The 24,021-nt window shown below is 48.9% G+C and overlaps 6 protein-coding genes and 2 non-coding genes across 8 annotated transcripts; 5 read left to right on the top strand and 3 right to left on the bottom strand.

Moving 5' to 3' along the window:
* Positions 1-1,082: 1,082 nt before the first annotated feature.
* Positions 1,083-5,628, top strand: FMAN_02521 (uncharacterized protein; the record flags this gene model as incomplete). Its single annotated transcript, XM_041820093.1, has 2 exons — positions 1,083-3,324; positions 3,374-5,628. The coding sequence occupies 2 exons, from the start codon at positions 1,083-1,085 to the stop codon at positions 5,626-5,628; spliced, it is 4,497 nt and encodes a 1,498-aa protein (XP_041686007.1).
* A 311-nt stretch (positions 5,629-5,939) lies between these two features.
* On the bottom strand, positions 5,940-6,691 carry FMAN_02522 (putative protein MUS-26, involved in DNA repair; the record flags this gene model as incomplete). Its single annotated transcript, XM_041820094.1, has 2 exons — positions 5,940-6,110; positions 6,155-6,691. 2 exons carry the CDS (start codon positions 6,689-6,691, stop codon positions 5,940-5,942), a joined length of 708 nt encoding a protein of 235 aa, XP_041686008.1.
* Positions 6,692-7,235: 544 nt separating this feature from the next.
* Positions 7,236-8,476, top strand: FMAN_02523 (uncharacterized protein; the record flags this gene model as incomplete). Its single annotated transcript, XM_041820095.1, has 3 exons — positions 7,236-7,419; positions 7,467-7,778; positions 7,833-8,476. 3 exons carry the CDS (start codon positions 7,236-7,238, stop codon positions 8,474-8,476), a joined length of 1,140 nt encoding a protein of 379 aa, XP_041686009.1.
* Positions 8,477-8,994: 518 nt separating this feature from the next.
* Positions 8,995-12,241, bottom strand: FMAN_02524 (uncharacterized protein; the record flags this gene model as incomplete). The annotated part of the gene is made up of 3 exons (XM_041820096.1): positions 8,995-9,386; positions 9,501-10,197; positions 10,244-12,241. The coding sequence occupies 3 exons, from the start codon at positions 12,239-12,241 to the stop codon at positions 8,995-8,997; spliced, it is 3,087 nt and encodes a 1,028-aa protein (XP_041686010.1).
* Positions 12,242-15,888: 3,647 nt separating this feature from the next.
* FMAN_02525 (putative uracil permease) lies at positions 15,889-17,664 on the top strand (the record flags this gene model as incomplete). Its single annotated transcript, XM_041820097.1, has 3 exons — positions 15,889-15,972; positions 16,038-16,347; positions 16,400-17,664. The coding sequence occupies 3 exons, from the start codon at positions 15,889-15,891 to the stop codon at positions 17,662-17,664; spliced, it is 1,659 nt and encodes a 552-aa protein (XP_041686011.1).
* A 344-nt stretch (positions 17,665-18,008) lies between these two features.
* Positions 18,009-18,080, top strand: tRNA. Its single transcript has one exon. It is a non-coding gene; the product is annotated as a tRNA-Thr (tRNA).
* A 669-nt stretch (positions 18,081-18,749) lies between these two features.
* Positions 18,750-18,821, bottom strand: tRNA. The gene has a single exon. It is a non-coding gene; the product is annotated as a tRNA-Thr (tRNA).
* A 1,511-nt stretch (positions 18,822-20,332) lies between these two features.
* On the top strand, positions 20,333-22,812 carry FMAN_02526 (putative amidophosphoribosyltransferase; the record flags this gene model as incomplete). Its single annotated transcript, XM_041820098.1, has 14 exons — positions 20,333-20,356; positions 20,524-20,589; positions 20,657-20,783; positions 20,831-20,873; positions 20,930-21,076; positions 21,133-21,285; positions 21,338-21,699; positions 21,752-21,768; positions 21,832-22,039; positions 22,089-22,105; positions 22,161-22,238; positions 22,292-22,319; positions 22,375-22,720; positions 22,773-22,812. The coding sequence occupies 14 exons, from the start codon at positions 20,333-20,335 to the stop codon at positions 22,810-22,812; spliced, it is 1,656 nt and encodes a 551-aa protein (XP_041686012.1).
* Positions 22,813-24,021: the final 1,209 nt, after the last annotated feature.

A 24,021-nucleotide genomic window follows, 5' to 3' on the forward strand; every position in this document is an offset into this window, starting at 1 on the left:
CTTGGCAATCATATATAGAGTCTTGTCTGTTGTCGGAAATAGCTGAACCCGTCAGACGCGGTCTAGGGAGACTTTATATTAGCGGGGCTCTCTCCTCTCTCTCTCTCTGTCTAAGTTTAGCGGTCAATGCCTTGGAGTTTAGCAAGGGAGCTCCCGCTGATCCCCGCCCAGGGCATGGTCAGCATTGAATTTGTGTTTGACCGCTGTTGTTGAGATTGGGCTTTTTGTTGTCCAGGCCACCGAGTTTATTTGGGACACAACATGTAGAGAGCAAGAGACTACTAATTTGGGCACTTATTAGTGTCGTGCCAGCTGCAGCCGTGAATAACAACAGTAATAATACAGTCTGATTCAGTAGCAATGTTTGTTGTTCCCATCACGTGTTGCGTTGTTGTTGTTGATCAACTGTTGGTTGAATGCTACATAAAAGTGAATCTGTGTGACGCACGATCGTATCGTATCGTGCTGGGCTGTAGGGACCTGACCTGTAAAATTTAGTGGGTTCCATTCTTCGGGCCCAGCGCAGTTGGTGTGCTAACTCTACCTAGGTACCTAGGTAGTAACTTCTTAGTGTGTTTACTTTCGAAACCGATGGGACCCACTTGCTCGCTTGTGTTCCCGCTCCCGATTCTGGGCCTTTGTTGACTCCCAGCTCCCGCCCGACTACGGCCAAAGCTCAAACCTCCAAAACCAAACCCTCGTCTTTGTCTCTGCTTAGGCTGTCTTGCCTTGCCTTGTCACATTTTATAATCCTAGCCAATTTTTTTTTCTCTCCCTCAACGAACCCCCCCACGAAATCTAGATCGACTTTGCCCGCATGCGCGAATCTCTGTGTCCGTGACGAGGGAGGAGGCGACTCGTTCATATCCAAAAGGTCTCTCTCGTCTCTCTCTCTCTCTCTCTGTACTTTAGTTAGGCTTGAGTCTATCTTGGGCTGGGCCATTGGTTCATCGCTTCTCGTCGAATCGCTCTCCATCTGCGGCCCAACTTGGAGACCACCACCCGTCAAGTCAGGCCAACATCGACGTCAACACACATCGAGTCCCTTCTTGACCTAACGGATTTAATCCTGACACCGCGCCATGGTTCGCGTTACCGAGGAGTTGGCGCTGTCGTCTGACAATGTCACTCTATACCACGCCGCAGATCCGTTGCTAGGCCATCTTCCTCTGCTCCTCTTCCATGGGCCCTCGACCACCGCAAACTACACCCTCAACAGTTCTCGGGTCCAAGTCCACGTCTTCACCCCCGCCGGCTTCCAGAGCTTCCCTCGAATCACAATCTCGCCCAATTCCCCATTTTACGGTGTCGTCCACCACCTACCCCGCGAGTTTCAGGGCGATGAGGTCTACCGCGCTCTCGCCTTCGCCCTCTTCAAGTACTTCACAGAGCTGCCCGATGGCGTGAAAACATACCTCAAGAACCTATACCCCACGCGAGGTCGACGTCCAGGCAGTGCACCTACTCTGTTCAGCGAGCAACATGCTGCCGAGATTGTTAAGGACATGGTCCAGAGCGACCACACAGCCGACATCATCGAGACATTACAAGATGCTCTGCAGACACAACATATCAGCAATGTCGACCTCGACTTTGTTCTTCCACCCGGCGCCATCGTGCCCCTCCAAGCCGCCGACCTCGAGGACGTGCCCGACGACGAAGACGATATCCTCGACCCAACTTTGCGCCAGTATGGAGGATACACACCGCTAATAAAGCTATTCGGAGAACCAGTCTTCCTGCCGACAAGTCGTTTACGAAGAGCGCCCTCCAAGCCGACCGCCTTAAATCGAAGCAAGTCGTTTCTCAAAGATCAAAAGGTCGAGCTGCGCATGAAGCTGACAGAATTGGTGGAGACCGAGGAGCGATATGTGGGCAAAGTGAGGGAGCTGGTGAAGCACGTCGCAGCCGATTTTCGAGAGAGCGCTCAAGCGCGAGCTCCTGGTAGTCTGAGCCCTTCCGAGGAAGAGTTGGAGAAGCTCTTCCCCAGTTCTGCAGATGGCATCCTTCAGGTCAACTCTGCCTTTATGGAGGAGATGCGGAGGATCATAGACGACACCGAAGAAGAGGCCTTAAAAGATATGGGAACACCGACGATGAGCTTTATGGGGTCCAAACTGGGCAAAACAAGAGACCCAAGTGGTGCTCTACAAATCGCCAGGCTATTCTTGGAGTGGTTCCCAAAGTTCACAGAGTGCTATCAGGATTATATCAAGGCCAGCCAACATTTCCCCACGTTACTCAACTCTTTCCTTGACCAGCAGTCGAGTTTCAAACAGAGGGTAGCTCAGGCTGGCGAGCAGACGATACGCTCCATTCTTATTGAGCCTGTTCAGAGACTTCCTCGTTATAGCTTGCTTATAGATCAGATCGTTGGCTGCATTCCTATGACACATCCCGCCTTACAACCCATGTTGAAGGCGCGAGATATCATTACGAATATCTGCTCAATGGATGATCCTTTACCCGACAAGCCTCATGTCGCCAATAGACTTAGAAATATGGTTGAAGCCTGGCCTTTGAATCTTGAACCACAAGGACGTCTCATTGCAGCCGCCGATTTCACTGAGTTGGCACCGCCTTTCCAGCCATTGCTCAACCAGTCGGATAGATCTGGCATCTTCCTACTCTTTTCAGATTGTGTGGTCATCCTCAAGAAGATGAGCGGGAATATGACAGGACGAGAGCTTCTTCGTGAGATCGAGAAACCCTCAGCAGCCGGTCTACTTATTTCTATGACCAACGCAGCAGGGGGGCCGGCGGCATATGAGTTCGTGTTCACGGGGTGGCATGACATGGCTGACGTGCGATTCACTGAGGCAGTAGATGGCACATTATTCTGGATGACTTCGACGTCAGAAATGAGGGGAGTTCATCCAGGCGAACACCGCATCAGCAAGGCCGTCACATCACGATGCTTTCTTTTACAAGAGATGTACGAAGCCAGAGCCGCCAAGTGGGGAGAGGATGTGGTCAAGGCGAGAGTTGAAGCTCGATTCTCGGAGAAAGAGCGAGAAGACCCAACCTGGACTCTACGATCAGCGCGAATGCCAGATAGCAATCTGGGACTTCACGCCGCCATCTTCCAGGAGGGTGCCGACCAACTCATCGAGGGCCGCAAGGAGCCTGCCCCGATTCGAGTGGTCGTCGATCATGACAGGGGCACTAAAGGAGCGCCTGTAGGCCACTACGGTGTCGAGATTGTCGTGAATGTGACCACGAACGATATGAAGAAGGTATCGATGCTCACGGTTGGGCTGAATGGGAGGCAGTTCCAGGACGAAGTTGCTCTGGAAGACTTCCTCCCCACGATGTCAAGACGAGGTGAGAATCAGCACGGTAATCCCTAAAGCCTTGAGCTAACCAGCAACAGTCATTCAACTATTAAGCACACAACATAGTATCTCCAATATGCAATTGACGGCACCACTCGTTTCATATTACTCCAAGACACTACATGGACTGTTACTCAACACAAGAGCGGAAAAGACCAAATCATTCCTGGCTTCTTCCCCTGTTAAGCTTCTCTCTAGTTTCTGGGGAGGCAGCTCAGTTCATATTTCCGACACGGCAAGTCTAGGCTCAAAGCACAAGCAGGTGCCTTCAATACACCGAAACAATAGCCAAGCGTCTGTTGTCAGCTCAATAAGGGGAGGCAAGGACAGTGTATCTCAAGAGGAAACAAGGACCGAAAACCCATTAGTACGCCTAGAGCAGACGTTTACTGGATATGTTGCTGCTCTTCAGTCCCGCAAGGGTCTTATTATTGGTCGGACATTGCTCCAACGCTCTGTGGTTGATGAGCTGTCCGTGAACGAACTATATAACAGACTGATCGAGAGCCCGTTTGACGTCGATGCCGCCGCCGATCTAGGCACCGAGGTCATATTTGTGGCTTTTGAAAAGTTCTTGCGCATTGCGTGGACTGATCAAATCGGCCCTGTCATGTCAATGCATTCCCTTGACACGCTCCAGGCGCGGGTGAATAAGAGAGTGCCTGGAGACTTCGCGGACTTCGTCAACTTTTTGTTCGGAGACATGGCACCACAGAATCGTCGCGCTTTCACTGCCCTCATCAAGCTTTTGGCCAATCTGCTGGACGGGTGTGGCAATGATGGTGACAGGGGAGCATTAACACTTGCTTTTGCAGAGCTGCTCGTCTACGATGGAACAGCTCCTAATTATATCAATCTTCTCGATCGTCTTGTGGAAGACTGCGATCGAATTTTCGAAGAACCTGGTTTAAATCACAGTTTCAACCTCGATAACTCAACATATGAGTCGATCAACTCGGCGATCCGTGGCAAGGGATACACACCCTCATTGGCCTCAAACACTTCGTCGCTACGCCGCAAATTTGGGTTCGATAATCTGTTACGGCAAAATAGCAGAGACGAGAGACCTTCAGTATGGCGACAGCTCAGTAAGCACAGAAATCCCGCCACTGGCGAGGTAAACAGTTTATCTAAAGCATCATTAGGCCGTTCAAGGTCTATTGACGACAACACACTGCCCAAAAAGCTGTCGAGACGCCCAGGTTCCAAGGATCGTCCGCCCATAGCAGGGGCGTTTGACGAAATGCAAAGACCTGGCAGCTCTCATAGGTTATTGGAGACCATCGGTGAGCCGGAGACAGAGAAGCCACTCCCACGGTCGCCCAGGAAGAAGCGGCGCAGTTCATTATCAGACCTCAAGAGTCTCATGGCAGCGACTACACTCGATGACGACGCTGAATCGCCGCAGCCGCTTCAAGACGCAAAAGAAACATCAGAAAAGGTCAACGCGAGCCCCAAGGCGACATCTCCGTCTAGAATACCTGTTAGTCCCGGTGTAGCGACGTTGAGAGGTTCCAAGCAGAAGGAGAATGTTCCAGATCCGTTTCAGCAAATTACGTCGCCGAATACTTTGGCGCCCAGCCCCATGGAACTTTCAGAAGAGCCAACACGACGCACGTCACCAGCCAAAGGCCACAGACACTCAAGGACCCTATCATCAACTAACATCCCGACACTGCGCCCCTACCGCTCAGCGCCTCCAGGATCTGAATCACCGCCCCGTCCAAGCTCAAGTCCGACCAGGCGAGGAACGCAGAGACTCCGCTTACAGTCCCCGCAAAAGCTTCGAGAGCGGCTCAACACTGAGAAGCAGGCGGTCGACGACGTGGACGCCTCTCTTAGATCTGAGCTATCCAAAATTGGTGAGGAAATGGCACGCGTCAACAACACACGACCTCCGGGCTCCCAGTCTGTCGATATGAGACGAGTCAGTGCTGCTGTTCGGGAGTTGGAAGACCGCATCCCCACTGCTATACAAGAACTACAAGACAAGCAAAATGCGATCCAGCGCGATATGGAAACCACGGTCAAGGCAGCCGAGGCCAAGGTGCGAGCGATTGACCAGCTATACAAGGAGGCAGTAGCAGAGAACGAGCTACTGTATGAGAAGTTCAACGGAGAGCTTGGCAAGATAGTCAAGGCTCTCAAGGGCAAGGGCAAGGACGAAAAGGAAGAGCTCATGATGAGACTCCGCGACCAAAGCGACGAGACAGCGCGGATGAAGAAGGAGAACGCGCGACTGAAGCGCGAGATGGTGAGTCTCCGCGCGGCGCTGAAGGGGACGACGGAGTAGGCGCTGCTGTCCTCTGGGAGGCTGGCAGGGAGGCTGTTTGGGCGTTTGAAAATGATTTTGATGGTAATGAGTCAAGGTATTTGTCATGTTTCCACGGCCGGGCTGTACATAACGCGGCGGGTTCTGGGCTTTGTCGGAATAGGGGGTAGGGTCAGGGTCGCATGGCACGGACTGGTCCAGGTCTGGAAATGGGTGGCCGGGACAATCAATAATGGATTGATGTCATGTTTATACAAAATGAATTAGAGGTTATGAAGAGTCATGATGACGATAATCTATCTGTTCAGAGCTGGGTATCATGTATGTGAATTTTACGAGGCTATGGACTCGCTTTGTTCGATCCAGCAGTTAAAGAATAAAGGGCCTGCTTGGACAGAGCGAATTGCGGTTGTACTCTGACCACCGAGGGAGGAGCCTTGCTTTAATGAGGTATCGTTTGGTGGTTGAAGATCTGGCCGAGATGGTATCCAATGTTGAGGATGCTAGATCAGTCAGTGAAAGTTCATCTTACAACCAATACACTTACACCTATGGGTGCATTTGCATCATCACGTAGCTCAACGGCAACAGTAAAAGTGCTCCCTTCAGGTAAATCAGGCATCATCTCAGCCTTCTGTGCTACTCTCCTCAGGGCACCTCTCAGGGCCTCGTTTATGTCGGTCCAGTTCACCACACCATCATCATCATCACCCTCTACCAAGGCTGGGTTGTAAATCGCCTCCTCTCTATCACCCCACCCAGCAGGAAACAGATCAACATCAAAGACCCATCTCTCCAATATGTCAAAGGTCTTTGCAGCATGCATCGAAATGGCAATACGACGGACAGTCCCCTTACGTAGCTGTGCCGCTACTGAAGCTACAGCGTCGTTTATCCACGTGCAGAGGCCAGGATGACGGGATTGATGGACGGGGAGGTTCAGAGCTCGGGCTGTTAGAAAGGTTGTTTTGGGGTATAGAGCACGATGGTAGAGGAGGGCGTGGAGGGTCAGTGTTAGAAAAGTTGTGAATGACGAGAGGAGGCGGGATGCTTGGGAGGCGGGGATTAGAGGGCCCGTTTCCATTGTGAGGTAGGTCGAGGGTCAAAGCGAAGAGAAGTGGTGATGATAGAAATTCATGGTTTGAGAGAGAGTACGCAGGACGCGTTGAGTGGAACGCGATATCACGTGAGTGTCGTCATGAGCATGATCTCAACCTCGGTACTTATATAGTCCCTACCTATAAAATACTGAGGTCACTCAATGTTGCATGTTTAAGGCTTTATATTATTAAGCTCGAATGCCTAATTAATGCCTTGTCTAGGCAACCAATCCTGCACCAATAGTAAATCATGGCTTTTGGCATTTGCATCACTGACACTGCCCCGCGATGCCCAAAGTTAAAGGGATCCACATATAGGGCTGAAGAGGCAACTACTTCATGACGCCGCTTTCCAAACTTCCTCAACGTCAACTCATAACCTCCATCTTCTCCACTACCTTATCTATCTTTAGCGAGCTACCTACCTACCTTAGTACCTACTATACCTACTACTACTCACTACATCTACCAAAACTCCACTCGTCAACTACAACATCAAAAAGAACATCAAATTCATCGCCCTTCATCATGTCAGAACCTCTCAGTGTTGCCGCCATTCTAAATGGCATGGCAGATGCTCTACCAACGCATCCCTCCAATGACGATTCATCTGACCTCGCTTCATCATACGAAGTCATCGCTCTCCTCATCCACTCATATCTCGCTGCTCTAGGCTTCAAGCTTCTGGGTTTCGATGAGGACAAGAACATACGTAAGTTTACCATCCATCAACATCATGACTGAGCTCACATGAAATAGCTGAATGCGAGTCACTCGCTCCTCGTCTGCCACCACGATGGAACTCGGGCTTCGGTTCTTACAGTTTTGTCTATAAGCACAAGCAATCGGCCATGACCTTTAGCATCCGTATTGACCGCATGGGTAAAAAGGTCGAGATTCGAGGAGTAGCCGTCGGAGATGACAACATCCGTCGTTTTGAGAGGTCGATCAGCGACGTTGTGGATTCTAAGAAACTCCCTCTTCGCATCACCATCAAGGACGGCCAGGAAGATCGAAGTGATCTTCCCGAGAAGCTCCGCGATGTCTTCGCCTCTGAGCAAGCTATTGCTGGTATATTCTTTCGCTTCCCTTTGTTGGGCATCCCAAACTAATCCATCTGGCCAGATATCTTGCATGACCTCAAGGTCAACATTGTTCAAAAGCTCATCCCAAAACTCCAAAGCGAAGGCTACGTCGAGACAGCTGAAGCCGAAGCTAATGCGCGCTCCGAGCGCCGTGCTCAAGAAGCTCAGACCCCAGACCGTCCGTTCCGTGGCGATCCTGTACCACACCCACACCCGCTTCAACCCCCAGCGAATCCACTCCCTGAGATGGCTCGTCCACGACCTGCACCAGTGGGCGACTTCCCTCCCCCCGGCTTTGAGGATGAGTACGAGATGAATCGACCTCCACGAGGCGGTCTTCAAATGCCAGGAAGATCGCCCTACAACATCGGTCACGATGACCTTAATCCTCCTGGTCTTGGCCCGCACGATCCTCTTCGTGGTTCGTTCATTGGTGGAGGACTACCTCGTCCTGGTGGTGGCTCAGGGATGCATCCTACTTTCGATGATCCTTTGTTCGGCGGGCACGGAGGTGACGGTTCCTCTGGTTTCGATCCTCAAGCACCTCCAGGAGCCCGATGGGATCCCACTGGCCCTGGTGGCAACCCGAGATTCCCTGGTCCTGGTAACGGACGGGGTAACAATCCCTTTGGTGGAGGTTACGGTGGCGGATTCGGAGGAGGCTTTGGCGGAGATATCATCTAGACAGAGGTGGAACAATACTAAGGGCAAGTGCACGCTTGCTTCGGCACAATGATTAATGATCAATTCTCTTCCGCTCAACTAGTTCGTGTTTCGATTTTTCAGTTGTGGTGAATTCTATTCCTCCTTAAATCTCCTAAACAGTCTGCCTCCTCGGGGAACAAGAAAACATCGGACCTTGATATAGGACGCCAAAATACACTTAGAAAAAGTATCCTAGACTTATACCAAGTTCCTAAACTTATGCTAACCTAAGTCTTTTTGTCACTTATGATCGAGGTCTTTGGTTTTCTTTCCTCTCTTTGCCCATTTTCTCTAATTCTATCTGCAATTCATGTCAATTCATAATACGATACACATTAATCCTGCACCCGGCTTATCGGATTTTCAATAGCCGTGGTTCTTTCCTGCAGTCGGAAAGCAATCTTCCTCTCGCGCTTTCGACGAGAGGAGCGCTCTTTTTTTTTCTTCTTCTTCTTTTTTTTCTCTTCGTCGTTGTCGTAAGCACATGCAGTTCCTGTCTATTGTCCAGCTGAACTAGCGGCAACCTCGTTGAGCTTCGACTTTTCTTCTTCTGTAAGCATGTTGTACCACTCCTGGAAATTAGCGATGTTCTCGCGGCCGCAACGGATGAAAAAGTCGGTCAGATAGGCTTGAGTCTCGTCGTCTCGCTGCCGCTGGCCACCCTCCATGAAGGACATCAGGTCAGCTTTCGTGGTGCCTAGACTGAGATCAAGAGTGTCATCTTCATCCTCCCAGCCCTCCTCGTCATTCTCGTCGTCAAAGCTAGCAGAGGCCACAGCAGCAGAGGCAGCGTTCGCAGCAGCCCGTTGGCCAGATGCAGACAGAAGCTCCTCGATGAGTACCTTGATGATCTTGAGGGAAGCAGGAACAATCGTGTATTGGTCTGGGTCTGATTGTTGGTTGGTTTTATTAGCTTGCTGACTTTCAGCGTATCGGGCGTAGATTGAGTCTAGGGTGGAGGTGGAGGTGGTGGTTGAGAAGTCGCGGATGGAAGGATACATACTCTGCTTTGCGCGTGAGCGTGTCTTAATAAGCCCATCGTCGTTGTTGACGATCAGGTCGCCCTTGACTTGTGTCTGGGCCAGTCGAGGATCATTCAGAGAGTAAAGCTTCGATAGAGCAATGACGTTTTGTCGAATTTCATCGTATCCAGCAAAGTTGACAGAATTCTCCAGCCACTTGGCCATGACAACCTGCAGGCCACTTTCGCCATTGATCTGAACCTGGCTGAGGAACTCAACAACATCTTGAGCGCCAGAGAGGGTAAGTCGGGCGAAGACAAGAATGAGAGACTGGATGAACGCTGCAGCCTGAGCAGTAGCAAGTCGGTTAGCGACAGCTTGGAGAAGCTGAGGTAAGAAAGGACCAAGGCGCTCCTGGCCAGCCTTCTCGACGAGCTCGGCAGCCAGACCGCCAACCTCGGAGGCTGAGTTGTCCTCAATAGAAGGACCCAGGAGTCGGTCGATGATGTGCAAGCAAACCTCTAGACCAGAACGGCCGTTGGCATCTTGCCAAGCAAGAACTTGCTGATGATCATGCTGGAGCATCCACTTCACAACTTCAGATCCAGGTCGGAGGACTTCTCCCTCGGTAGACTCCATAAGAAGACGGTTCAGCTTAGGGAATGTAGCCGCGACGAAACCGGCGGGGAGAGGCTCTGGTCCGTTCTCGGCCAAGACGGCCAATAGCTCGGTGGCAACCTAGTTATTGTCAGTGAAGCATGGAAACTGGTTCATTGAGACTTACAGTGACCAGAGGGTTGTCCTCGGTGAGATTGGCGACATCAAAGGCGCCAGTGAGCGTAGGCAGAAGCTTTGCACAGAGAGCTGTGTAAGATTCAGGGTCAGAAAGATCCGCAACGATATCTTCAAATGCCTCGGAAATCAGCATAGTGACTTGGAAGTTGCTTGCGCCTAGCTTGGCTAGCATGAAAAGCAGATCAACCGACTTGACATCGTTGGAAAGGGCGATGCGTTTGTCGAGAGTGATAGCAGCGCGGAGGGCTTCAGCGAGCGTAACGAGAAGTTCGTCGGCATCTTCCATATCACTGGGGTCCTTGTTGTTCATGTAGCTTTGGATGGCATTGATAATAGGAACCTGCCTGTCGGCAGACACCTGGCCAGCGTTTATTAAACCTTCAACAGCCTTGACACAGGCGACCTGCACGACCTCAGACTCCTCTTGAGTGATGGAGGTGATGATGCGGTCCAACAGCTCAACCGGGGTCTGGAAAGAACGGCAAAGCATACCCGCAACGAGATAACCTCGGGCGCGGAGAAGAGGTTCTCCGCGTCGGTTAACGGCGTAGTCAACTAGGGAAAGATAGGCATGGGCCACTACTTCGGGAATTTCCTTGTTCATGTCTTGGAAGTCGCTGACCAGCATGACGAAAAGGTAGAGCGCCGCCTCTTGACTGCGCCAGTCGGAAACCTCGCCACCAAATAGGGCCTGTGTTTGGCCAAACAGGCCGTCAATCGCCTTCTGGTTAAACCACTCACCCATCTTGATTAACAGATCCCCTGCAGCAGTTCGTGCGGTATAGTTGGCAGTCACAGAGGTCTCCTCAGCAAGATACAGGGAGCAGTCGATATCCCACAGGTCTTCTTCTTCCCGAGTCACTCGCGAATAACCAATAAGCATGTTCATAATCTCCTTCATCCAGGGAACTTCTGAAGCTGAGGCATGAGCATTGAGGTGGCCGTCCAGCTCGGCTTGCACAGGAGGGGCTCTGAAGCATTGGTTCAGGAAGTCCAATTCCTCGAGAATGAGAAAGTCCAAGGTATATGGAAGGTTGTCTGAGTCTTCAAGACGTCCTTGGGCATCCGCTTTGATATAGAGCTGCTCGTGCGGTCCCTGCAGAGTAGAGAGCTCTTTCCAGACCGCACTGAAGAAGATGGTACTTTGGGGAAGGAGCAGGTTAGGGAAAACGCGTCGAATTCGGAGGAGCGTCTTGACAACCTGAAGTTTGAGAGCGATAATGTGGCTCCAAGAGTCAGGCTGAGATCCGCTCTCTAGATTGGCTTCTGGAAGAGGGCTCTGTAGAACGGTAATAAAGAAGGGGTTCCATTGTTGAAGAAGACCGTCCGCAAAAGCGCGAACCTCCTTAGCGTGGTCCTCCTTAATCATATTGAGGAGATCAAAACATCCTCGGAAGATGGAAATAGCGAGCGCTCGGTGCATGGGCTTTCGGTTTTCATTGAGGGCGACCTCAGCAAGGGCCTTGGCAATATCTTGGGCCATTGAAAAGAACTGGTCCTCGCTCAAACTCTCTTCAATTATATCGTTGAGTAATCGCAGGGCGCCGTGAAGCTGTGAATCGGTGCCGGCCGGGACGACAGAGATAACTGTGGGGAGGAGGTTTGGCCATTGCTCGGGGAAGTCGTGGACGGCGATTTTGCCAACGGCGTAACTGGCTGAGATCTTGACTTTGCGATCATCCTCCGGGCTCAACACAAGGTCGAGCAGGACCTGCTTGAGCTGGCCTCTCGCCTCATCAGAGATAGGGATGATAGGTCCGTCATCAGGCTCATCGTTGCTCCAGTTGTTCTCGATAAAAAGTCGCAGGTTGCTCAGTGCAGCCTGACGGATGTTGGTATCAATCGAGGTGTGGGCGGCGATATTTGCGAGAGACAGGGGAAAGGCGGGATTCGTTCGAGCGCGCTTCAACTCGAGTTCGGCCTGTAGCCTGGGACCCTGTTCGGACAGCTGCGTGCTGGAAAGAAGCTGTACCAACTGGTCCTCCATGATTGTATAGGACTTTGGTAAATAAAGAGGTTTGGATGAAATAGTTAGAGAAAAAAAAGTTGAGGTTGGCGGGGAGAAAAGAAGCGGAATTGACGATGATGGTGGGGGAGAAACAAAGTGTGGGTCTAACACTACCTAGAGCTTGAGGCAGGAAAGGCCAAGGGGATGAAAGAAAACTTAGGACCTTTATGCTAAGGAACAAAAAGACTCAGGTAAATTTAGTATAACTTAGTAGAAATTTAGTAGACCTTAGCTTACCTTAGATTAGGTATTTTTGGCCCTTTGATTTAGCGTCGGGCATTTTCTTGCTCCCACGAGCAGGAAGAGTGCAGGTCGTGCTTCTTAGAAACACCTTTTGTTCTTTTAAATCGATATAGAAGAAAGTGCCGAGAATTTTTAGAGTAAATCGATACCTGCCCTGATTTCCATGGAACCAGGTAGCTACTAAATTTATCAAATTGCCTTATTAAGTTGTGGCCTAGGGATGAATTCTCGCAACTCTTCGGCACTCTCACCTCAATTGATACTACTCAAATCGCGGGGCAAGCTATTGGTCCATTCACGTGTTCCTCTGTTGTTTTTCTTTGGACCCCTTTACCTGATGTTTGAACTGTAGCCTTGGCTACTGGGCTAGGGGAGGGAAAGAGAACTCGGGACCTTGACTCTACCTAGAGGATAAAAAGATTTAAGTAACTTACCTAGTATAAATTTAGCCCAAGTTTGGAGTACCTCCTGCTGAGTTTATTTTGACATCCTATATCAAGGCCTGATGTTTTCCTGTTCCCTCAGAGCTGGGCCATGACACAAGCAGAGTCTCGGAATGTCGGCAGTCATCATCGTTAAAGAGCAGCTAGCTACCTTAGCTTCTCCATGTAACTTCTCCTTGACGTAGGGTATCCAGTTTGTCTAGAAATGGGCCCCTGTAGCTTGATGCTGCTGTAGATGGTGACGCAGCATAGGTCGAGTCCAATCATAGGTCTAAACTTTCTATCATATTATGAAGATCCCCATTATATGGAAACTCCAATAGCGATCTTTCCGATGTTCTCTGGGATACGAGTGTCATACTAAAATCCAAATCGTGCTTGGAAAGGCTTACCCTATGGCAGCAGTTCCACGATAAAGATGGTCGGTTTTCAAGTGACTTAGCATAAGATCTGGACACTCCTGGTAGCATAAGATAGTTAGCTGACCTCGATTTCAATATCCAGTCTTTGAAATCTTTATGGTCATGTCTATAAGTCATGTCGCTCGAAGTATCTAATAGACTTTACATTGCGGAGACTCGGCCTCCGCGCGTGATAGATCTCAAGATGCTTTGTGTAAGTAGGATCTTGGTTTCTTCCATAATTGCAAAATGGCTATACTTGGCCACTATAATATATCGCTTTCTGACCCAATTTCGTGGTATTTGTGTCCGTTATTTGAGAGAGAAAAACTCTTCAAATCGTATGAGGTCGTTTACTCTGCCCCATCGGATAAGTGAGTTTACAAAGTTTACGGGCCGATGACAGATTTACAACTAATGCCGTTTTCGTTATCTCTGAGTGATTCCGAGACGGTGACGGAGTTGAAGTCGCGTCTGTGATTTCCATCAAGTAATACTTGCGTATCAGACGCATTGACTGTCAATGTTCCTTGATATACGAATGCCGATCCAAAACCGAAGATTTGCAATTACTGGCTAACTTTTCTGGAGAATGCAGCTCGTGAGGAACTGAATCATACTATGTATGCATGGGCCGGGGACTTGTTCAAGTTAGTCTTGTTGCTACTCTGCCTCGGTGTTACTTGGATTTCTAGATGCTAGATGTACCGGCATGACTCTGCCATCGGTTAGGCCATGTCAGTCCAGAATAGATCAACCATGCCATTTGGGAGAACTGAAAGCAGTCCCGAAGAACACAATTTCATTTGGGACGGGGCGTGTTATTTGCGACCAGGTCGTTATTAATCTAACCATACGACGTAAAAACGGCGAACTTTCGGGGCAATATGAAGCTAAAAAGGGTCATCGCGAGGTGATGCCAGAAACGGGAACAAGGATTCTTATGCCGATATCAACCAGAAGGAGAACCAACACATCGAACTTCAGATGGAGAGGGGTCCAAGAGAGAGAGATCAGGCAGTAGAGTTTCGGTTAAAACCCGAAATGACCTAAGCTGTTGACAACGAGATCGCATTTCAGTGACTACTACGTGGATGAAGTTCGAGATAGTCCTGATAGGGCAGATAACTGCAGGCCTGGGCACTTTTACTATAAAAGAGACGGTTGACTCGATGAGATCGAGTAACAGATTTGTTCTGCAGTTCCAGGCTAACTCGGTTTGGGAAAGGCGGTACGGTACCCGTATCTTAGACGCATCGTTGTGGTGATAAGGAAACCGAGTTGGCCAATGATATTGCTTCGTTTATATCCGCCTGGGGTAACTGACCCTCCGATGGGTTGGCTCCTGCTCACATGGCGCTGATAGGTAGTGGCTGCAGTTGCATTTTCTGCAGAGCATCTTTCTTAGGTAGGTAGGCCCAGAATTTCAAGAGGAGTACGTACCGTCCGTCTGCACTGCAAACCTCTGTCTCTATGTTTTGTTTTGTTTCTCTCTTGCAACAAAACAACAGCAAATATTCGAATTCAGCCTTGGTGCATCTCTCATATACAAAGCGACATCGGGGTCTCTTCCTAACGTCTCCATCAACATTACCCGGAAACACCTTCCAGCAACCACCCATACCAAGTATTGCTCCTTGGATTTAGGGTCTCATGTGGGGGCGCGCACCAAAACACGACTTGGCTTCTCGGGCCCCATTTTCGTATCCATGTCACTCGAATCATCTCTCCGCATCCGCGCATCGTTCTATTCTATGCCGAATAACATACGTACCATTGTACTTTGATCATATTCGGATGGATACCTATGAACGTTTCGACTTTGTTGTTGCGTGATGGTCTTACCATGCAGATCCTTCTGCTTTTCAAGGTTTGAATATCCGAATCTACAAACCGTCACAAATTGGTCGTGTGCTCGATGAAACGACAAACAAATACCGACCGGAAATGCAAAGTTCTCCCAGTGCCAACATGGGGAAGAATAACCTTTCTCAGCTTGACCTACTACGGCAAGAAGTGGCCGCCGGCGAAGGCCCTTGCGTGGTATGTTCCTTGCCGGCTAGTTATCTGCAACGGCTGGGTCTGGGGATGAAGATCAGACTGATAGTGGCTACTGAGCGCTGATAACCTCGAGCCAAGATGGGGTCGCTCTAGTTCCTCTTGTCAACGCAACCGTAACGCAGCCAACGCGGTATGTCTCTCAAACCATAAATATAAATACTGCCTGTCACCCACTACGACCAGACTCTCCAAGACAAGAAGACGGTGGAGAAGTTCCAATTGGTCCCCTCTCATCCTTCAGCAAGACTACCATCTCACGTTCTTCCATCATTTCTTGTGTCATTGGATTTAATCCCAGTCTGCCATCCCTACTTGGTGTCACCTACACGTCATAAGCACCTCGAACAAGGCCTACCTATCACAATACAAAAAGTCTATCTTACTTTTTGAGTTTCTTTCAGATCCAAGCATCCGAAAGCTTTTTGATACCCGTTACTGGCTTATACTTCCACCTCCCACCTCGTCATACACCTCAGCCATGGAGACCAGATCACGATTTAAGGTCTGGGCTGATAAAGTCGCCGTTGAGTCTGAACCTGGCTTGACCAAGACCCAGCTTATGGTATGAAGGCCTCGCAAGCTTCAGCTTGTCATTATGAGACTGAGTTGTACTGAACTCTTATGCAGCTTACGAACCATGATCTCAAACCTGTCGAGGTGGAGCGCCGACAATGGGGCCCATGGAACTTTGTTGGTTTCTGGATCGCCGATTCTTTCAACATCAACACTTGGATGATTTCATCGTCCATGATTGTCAATGGTCTGTCATGGTGGCAAGCCTGGCTCTGTGTCTGGATCGGATATAGTATCACTGGTATCTTTGTGGCAATCAATGCTCGTTTCGGTGCCATGTACCACATTGGTTTCCCTGTTGCCAACAGAACCTCCTTTGGTATCTGGGGTAGTTTGTGGCCTGTGCTGAACCGTGCTGCTATGGGTATGCTCTATCTTTCCCAACACAATCAGAATCCATTACTAACACATGACAGCCTGTGTATGGTATGGAGTGCAGGCTTACATTGGTGGTGATTGTATCTATCTCATGATCCGCGCCATCTGGAAGTCATGGGCCAATGTTCCCAACACTTTCAGCGAAGACTCGGGCACCGATACCGCACACTTCGCTTCCTTCTTCATCTTTTGGCTTGTATCGCTTCCAGCACTCTGGTTCCCTGTCCACAAGGTCCGACATCTCTTCACTGTCAAGGCATATGTTGTTCCCGTGGCTGGAATTACCTTCCTGGCCTGGACCATCTCGCGCGCCGGTGGTATTGGCCCCATTGTAAAGGCAGGTAACAAGGTCCACGGCAGCGACTTGGCCTGGGAAATGGTCAAAGGCATCATGTCTTCTATCTCCAACTTTGCGACACTCATTGTCAATGCCAGTGACTTTTCTCGATTTGCGCAGAAGCCAAGAGACGCCCTCTGGCCCCAGATGATCACGATCCCCTTTGGTTTCGCCATCACTTCATTCATCGGCATCATGGTCTCGTCAGCTTCTTCCGTCCTGTACGAGGAGGCCATCTGGAACCCCCTTGACCTTCTGGACAGATTCATCGACGATGGAAGTTCGGGTGAGCGCTTTGGTGTTTTCTTCATTGCTACATCCTTCGCCCTCGCTCAGTTGGGCACGAACCTCGCGGCCAACTCCGTAAGTGCTGGCACTGACTTGACTGCTCTTCTTCCTCGCTGGCTCAATATTCGTCGTGGAAGCTACATTTGCGCCATCGTTGGCCTGTGTATCTGTCCTTGGCAGCTTCTCAAGGATAGCAACCAGTTTACAACCTACCTTTCAGCCTACAGTGTGTTCCTGAGCTCAATCGCTGGTGTTATGGTTTCTGATTACTACATCGTGCGCAAGGGCTACGTTGATACCAAGGAACTCTATGATGCTCGAAAAGAAGGACCGTACTACTTCACAGGCGGTTTCAACTGGCGTGGCTATGTTGCTTATATCGCCGGAATTGTCATCAACGTGGTCGGTTTCGCCGATGCTGTCGGCGCCAAGAACGTTCCTCAGGGCGCGATCTATATCTATCAACTCAACTACTTCTGTGGTTTCATCGTTTCATCAATGATGTACTGGGCCCTATGTAAAATTTCACCAGTTCCGGCGACCAGCGATCGATGGATGGAGGTTGGTGATGAGATCGATGACATCCGAGTCGCTTATAACTCGAGAACTCCATCATATGACGAAGAGATTGCAAGGAGCGAGGCGCCAAAGGCAGCAGACGAGACGAAACATTTTTGATTTCAGGCATGTAAAAATGGGGGCTCAAATATGGGGATATGATTATTATAACGATTGTTGTTGATTTCGAGATAGTTAAATGTAGCTGCTGCTGCTGCTGCGCGACTAATGAAGATGTGGTTTCGAACCAATTGGCTTTTCTACACCTTGGGGTCCCTTAAATGGTTGTTCCTTATAGCATACTCAACTCCGTAGGGACTGCCAGGCCAGAGCCCTCTGCCAAGTTCAACAACTTACAATACTACTATGCTATGTTCGTTCAGTGGATTCAAGCACCTACAACTATTCCCAAATTCTGTTCGCTGCGGAGCTTCTTAGACTTCACTCCTGAGCTGGTTACACAAGCCCCGTTGGCTCAGTGGTAAAGCGTATCACTAGTAATGATAAGATCACTGGTTCGATTCCAGTACGGGGCAACATACAACCACTCAGGGCGTTCAAGCGCTTCAATTTTTGCTCGGTCTTGGAGCTTAGTTGATCTTGCGAGCTTGACTTAGGTACTTTGACTTTTGGCGTTGTGTAATAACAGCGGGACGGCACGCACGCTTATTTGATTTAAGGTTTATGCAGGATGATGTCACATATGCAAGCTCTTCTCAACATCTCGATGTGATTGCAGAATGCAATTCAACAACTTTGACATAGAAGATAATTCAAAGGTGTTGAGCACTTCCATATATTGTCGTCAGACAGCAGTGGCACTGCTGAGCTTAAGACATTCTCCAGGGCAAGTACCTTATGCAATATGCTGCAGACCTTTGAGATGTTATTAATATGCGCAGATATGAGGCTCTGTCCGCATTTGCAACAAGCAACAAGCAACATGCAATGACTTTATATCATCTGTCGCTTTATAGTGCGTTCCCTGTCGATCACTTTTGGACTTTCGTTCAGCAAGAGAAATACTTCAATACTTCCAGTACATATTAAAGTTAGGAGGTGCTACCAAAGTGCCACATGCAACTAAGCAAGGCCACCGCCAAAAATAGAAGCAGGTGCCTCAACACCACCATGAAGCCATCGCGACCATGAAAAAGGATGAATACTCATCAGTACCGGCAAAAGATGACTTTGCTGAAATCACTTGCCCCGTACTGGAATCGAACCAGTGATCTTATCATTACTAGTGATACGCTTTACCACTGAGCCAACGGGGCTTGTGAGGTGATTCCTCGCTTGTCGAAGGACGGCGACTGAGTTGGGATTTATATTCCTGACGATGAAAAGAGTATGGAAATAGAATACTGCCAGTTTGGGTTTGAAGCGAGGAGAGTATAGGTCGTACAGAAACATAAGAAGAAGAATGGGAATGTGGAAAACGCTGTTATTTGTGGAGGATGGGCAAACTGGCTGGGTGATTGCGTCATACATACAAATCAACCCTTGTCCCGTGTAAGCTTGATTACATGGTCTTCACATTTACTTGTCACCGATGCGCCATGACTCAGAAATCGCAAGACAGGCGGTGACCAGGAGAACAAAAAAGATTAAAAGGTACTGGATGCTTGCTTCATACTCCTCTGAGATATCAAGAGCCGTTAAAACTCAAAGATTTTGGGATAATGTACCTATACAGTACTCCATAGGTAGTTAGGTACTTACTTATGTGCACGCACATGTCTACCTATCTTACAGATAGTATCAATCAAAATACTGATGCTGCATGTGCCTCATTGTGGAAATGTAGAAGGAACTGTTTAACAAGTCAAACAAAAGGCACATGAGGGTTGCATAAAATTCATCAGACAGTTGGTAGATAATAACCTAAGGTAATGATTCCCTGTACGGATACCGGGGGCCGGACTGGTATTTGTTGCCGTCTTCCGAGCGTCCCGTGTTATGTGGGCTTCTCTGGGATCTGTACCCTCTTAATACTGCACATAAAGGAATGAAACACTGTCTATACTAGAGTTATCTATTGACCTATTGTTAGAGGAGTTTTCGTGCTAAAGCTCATTTTGCATAGAATTTGAACAAATAGATATTTCAGACGTGGAAGCTGCAGGATTGCACCACAGATCTCATAAACTGATATTCAAAAAGATACCCCACATGCTCAATGAATAGACCCAACCGCGGTGAAGCTCAGGTGTAAAACGAGTCAATGTTACATTAAAGTGGTCAGTTGACACGAGAACTTCGAATGCGGGATTAATGTTCCATGAAGTTTCGACAGTCTGTTATCTGTTGCTATCAATATCTTGGCTTCCACTTACACGGCTTGGGCATGTTTGATGGATTAAATCGAATTGCAGCTTGAACCAATTCTCGAAACTTCAGCCGTAATTATGTGTTTCAGAATATATCTGACGATAAATGACGTCTCATGTTCTGCAATAACGACAAAATGACGGAGAAATGAAGAGATATTTTGACTTCGTGATTGATACTGACTTCAACTGACACTAACATGGAGTAAAGAAATGGCATATTTTGGGGGACTCCACCGCTGCGGATCATTGTCCGGCCCGCCTCAGCCAATACGATACCCCGCCAAATGATTTGTGGTCGCCCAAAAAAATGACCGATATCGTCGTGACCAGAAGAGAAAAATTTTCCCGTAGGTTTCACAAACAAACTGGTACAAGTCTAACTCTTGTTTGGGTGTAAGAACACTCGATCCCTCTTCAACCTCTACACGAACCATTTCCGTGACACGATATTCAACATGTGTGGTGTTTCGGCCATTTTGGTGAGTCTTCAATCTTCTGTTCTTCTCTCTATTGCCCCTCCCCCGCGCTCATAGAAAAAAAGAGACCCTTGCCCGTGCTCGGACTTGGGACGGAAGTGCTACCAAAAGAGTTGAAGAAATGGAACACAACATAATGTCACATATCATGTACTGACAATCTTTGATAGCTAGGTGACCAGGAGGCTACCTCCGCCGCCATTGATCTCCACGAGACATTGTATTATCTCCAACATGTTAGTCTTCCATCGCGAATATCCCGAATCCCGAAATTCGATATCTACGGATATTAACCAGCCATAGCGTGGACAAGATGCTGCAGGTATCGCTGTTTGCCAGGGTGGACGAGTTTCTCAATGCAAGGGTCTCGGTATGGCCAGCAAGGTCTTTTCCGATGGCCGAAGACTTGAGCATCTCCCCGGTTACATGGGTATGGCAATGCGATGCACAGATTACACGGAGACTGACTCTCCATAGGCCTGGGCCACGTTCGTTACCCTACCATGGGAACTGCTTCTGCGTATGTGTTACTGGGCACACAATCTCGTACACTACTGACCAAAAATGCGACTACAGCTCCGAAGCTCAACCTTTCTACGTCAACGCTCCTTTCGGTATCTCCATGAGCGTCAACGGTAACCTCGTCAACACCGAATACCTCCGCAAGTTCCTCGACGAGGAAGCCCACCGACACGTCAACTCCGATTCCGACTCAGAGCTCCTGTGCGTAATCGAAACTCGCGCTGATTCGAACCACGATGACTGATTTGTACCAATAGCCTCAACATCTTCGCTCACGGCCTCCAGCAGCTCGGCAAGACTCGCGCCAACTCGGAGGATATCTTCACTGCTCTCGGTGATGTCTACGCCAAGTGCCAGGGCGCTTTCGCATGCACTGCCATGATCGCTGGTTTTGGCATTCTTGCCTTCCGGTGAGTTGTCGCCGTTTTAAACGACTTCTTATCAAAGACTGACAATTCTCAGTGACGCCAACGGTATCCGACCTCTTTGCATTGGTTCTCGACCTTCCGCCACACTCCCAGGTACTGAAGATTACCTCGTTGCCTCCGAATCCGTTGTGCTGAAGCAGCTCGGCTTCTCGAACATTGTCGACATCCTCCCTGGTCAGGCCTGTTTCTTGCAGAAGGGATGTGCCCCCAAGTTCCGTCAGATTATCAACGACCGCCCTTACACGCCCGATTGCTTCGAATTCGTATACGTTGCTCGTCCTGACTCAACCATGGACGGAATCTCGGTGTACCGCAGCCGACAAAACATGGGAGAGAAGCTGGCCAAGAAGGTCCGTGCGGTTCTCGGAGAGAAGGGAGTTCAAGAGATTGATGCAGGTATGAGCTCTCCATATGTTTTCTGCCTTTGAACTGTACTAATGATTTCCAGTCATTCCTGTTCCAGAGGTATGCCGAGTCTTGGAGGCATGATGTGCGTGAAAACGTGAAAGGCTGACTCATTATCAACAGACAAGTAACATCGCCGCTGCTACTCTTGCTGAGAAGCTTGGCAAGCCATACGTCACAGCTCTAATTAAGAACCGATATGTTCAACGAACCTTCATTCTTCCCAACCAAGCTCTTCGAATGAAGAGTGTTCGCCGCAAGCTTTCACCTATCGACTCAGAATTCCGCGGAAAGAATCTCATCCTAGTGGACGACAGTGTCGTGCGTGGCAGTAAGTAAACTTTATTACATCCAATGATCAATACTAATTTGGAAATTAGCTACATCCGGACAAATCGTGAGCAAAATGATGATGAATTTGTCTATGAGATAGAACTAATGGGTGAATGCAGGTTCAAATGGCCAGAGAAGCTGGTGCTGCTAAGGTTATCTTTGTTTCAGCATCTCCAGAGTGCATATATCCCCATATCGTAAGTTTTTACACCGGCATGGAATATTGAGCATATTACTAACAATATTGAAGTATGGTATCGATCTTGCGGATCCTGTTGGTATGAAGATGTTTGTTCCTGTTCTTAGGCTGTCTTGTTACTAACCTTTGTGAAGATTTGGTTGCTCATGGCCGAACAAACCAACAAATTGCCGACTACATCGGTGCTGACCAGGTCATATTCCAAGATCTTGATGGACCTGATGGTCTGAAGGCTGCGTGTATGGAGGCTGCTGAGGACACAAGTAAGGTCACGAGTTTTGAAACGGGTGTCTTTAGTGGATGTTATGTCACAGAGGTGCCGGAAGGATACTTCGAACATCTCAGTGATCTCCGTAGCGGCAAGCGGAAGGCGACCACCACCTTGACGACCATCAAGGCTGGTGGTGATGAGGGCGGAAACGTAGTTGTCAGCTCTGGGCCTACAAATGGGCCTGAGGCTGATGAGCGAGAAGATATTAGGTCAGTCTCTACCAAGGGCTTAGTGAGTAACGTCTGCTGACACGATTTCCAGTCTTCACAACATGGCAAGTGAACAGATCACAACCTCATAGGTGCTGGGTATGAGGTACAAGAGTATTTGAATAATGGAATCATACTCGCGCTTGGAGCAAGGCATTGCGCTGGAGAAGACGAATGAGTCTCAGTACGGGCTTAGAAATGGAATTCAAAGACGGAAAATAGAATGGCATGTGAGAAGATTATCTAAGATGCCACGAAAAATAATATAGCCGGCAGGGCTGCCAACCAGCTGTGAGCAAGAGTACGGTCATGGAGTTACAGCCTTGGCTGACAGCCCTGCGAGGCATGAGGATACTAGAGATGCCGCGAGGCCTAGATGGGTACGAGATTACGAAAAGCCAAATTTAGAAGCGTTGTTTGAACTATTGCTTGACCAATTGCTGCTATATCGAAATGGGTGATTTGTTGATAGACATTTTACCACCGCCATATTTTGAACTCGACTCCTAGATTTCGGCAATTGAAGGGACTATATTCACCTTGAGTGGATTGGAATAAGCATCTTCGGTATGGGTGAAACTAGAGGGATCAGAACAACGCATGATGTGTTCTCCGGTTTTCTAATCCAGGGTCCACGAGAGTCTGGAGTTGAATCACTCCACTGTACCCGCCATCACCAGTTTTTGCAACTCGGATCCATAAGATGTAGACCTAGTGGAATAAGTACGGTGAGCAAGGTGAAGAAATCCAAGTATCGTGAAGGTTAGTTGGCATTTTCGGTGGAGTTGTTGCAAAGGTGGGAGGAGCCTCATGAGGAGAAAGTCAAGGTTTCTCCATCAAAACAGACCCATGTCAGAGGATTTCCCTGCTAGAACCTTGCTGGCGTTTAGAACTGTTTTTCTTGGCTGAGGAGGGGAGGATTCGCTAGTTGTTTTAGTTAGTGGCCTTGTTAGTTACTGTGGTTGGAGATGGTTGGAGAGAGTTTCAATCGGAGAAGCCAGATTTCATATTGACTAAATTCTTTGACTAATGTAATTTTTGTGAGAGAATAGAATTATTCAGGTTACCCTAGTCAGAAACCACGAAAGAGATGCATGCCGTTATTATAGGGCATTGGGGGAGTCTATGCTAAGGCAAGGCAAGGCAAGGCAAAGCGAGGTAGGATGCGGATCATACCTTAGGTTAGTACTTAGATAGTGCCACGGGCGGTTCATATGCTCCGTAGCAGGGGCTACATCACGATCTCCAACGCATCATACAAAGAACAGACAGACACATCAGGATTAGTCTACCCCTCACAA

The sequence above is a fragment of the Fusarium mangiferae genome (genome assembly GCF_900044065.1).
Source record: "Fusarium mangiferae strain MRC7560 genome assembly, contig: FMAN_scaffold010, whole genome shotgun sequence".
NCBI classification, from domain to species: domain Eukaryota; kingdom Fungi; phylum Ascomycota; class Sordariomycetes; order Hypocreales; family Nectriaceae; genus Fusarium; species Fusarium mangiferae.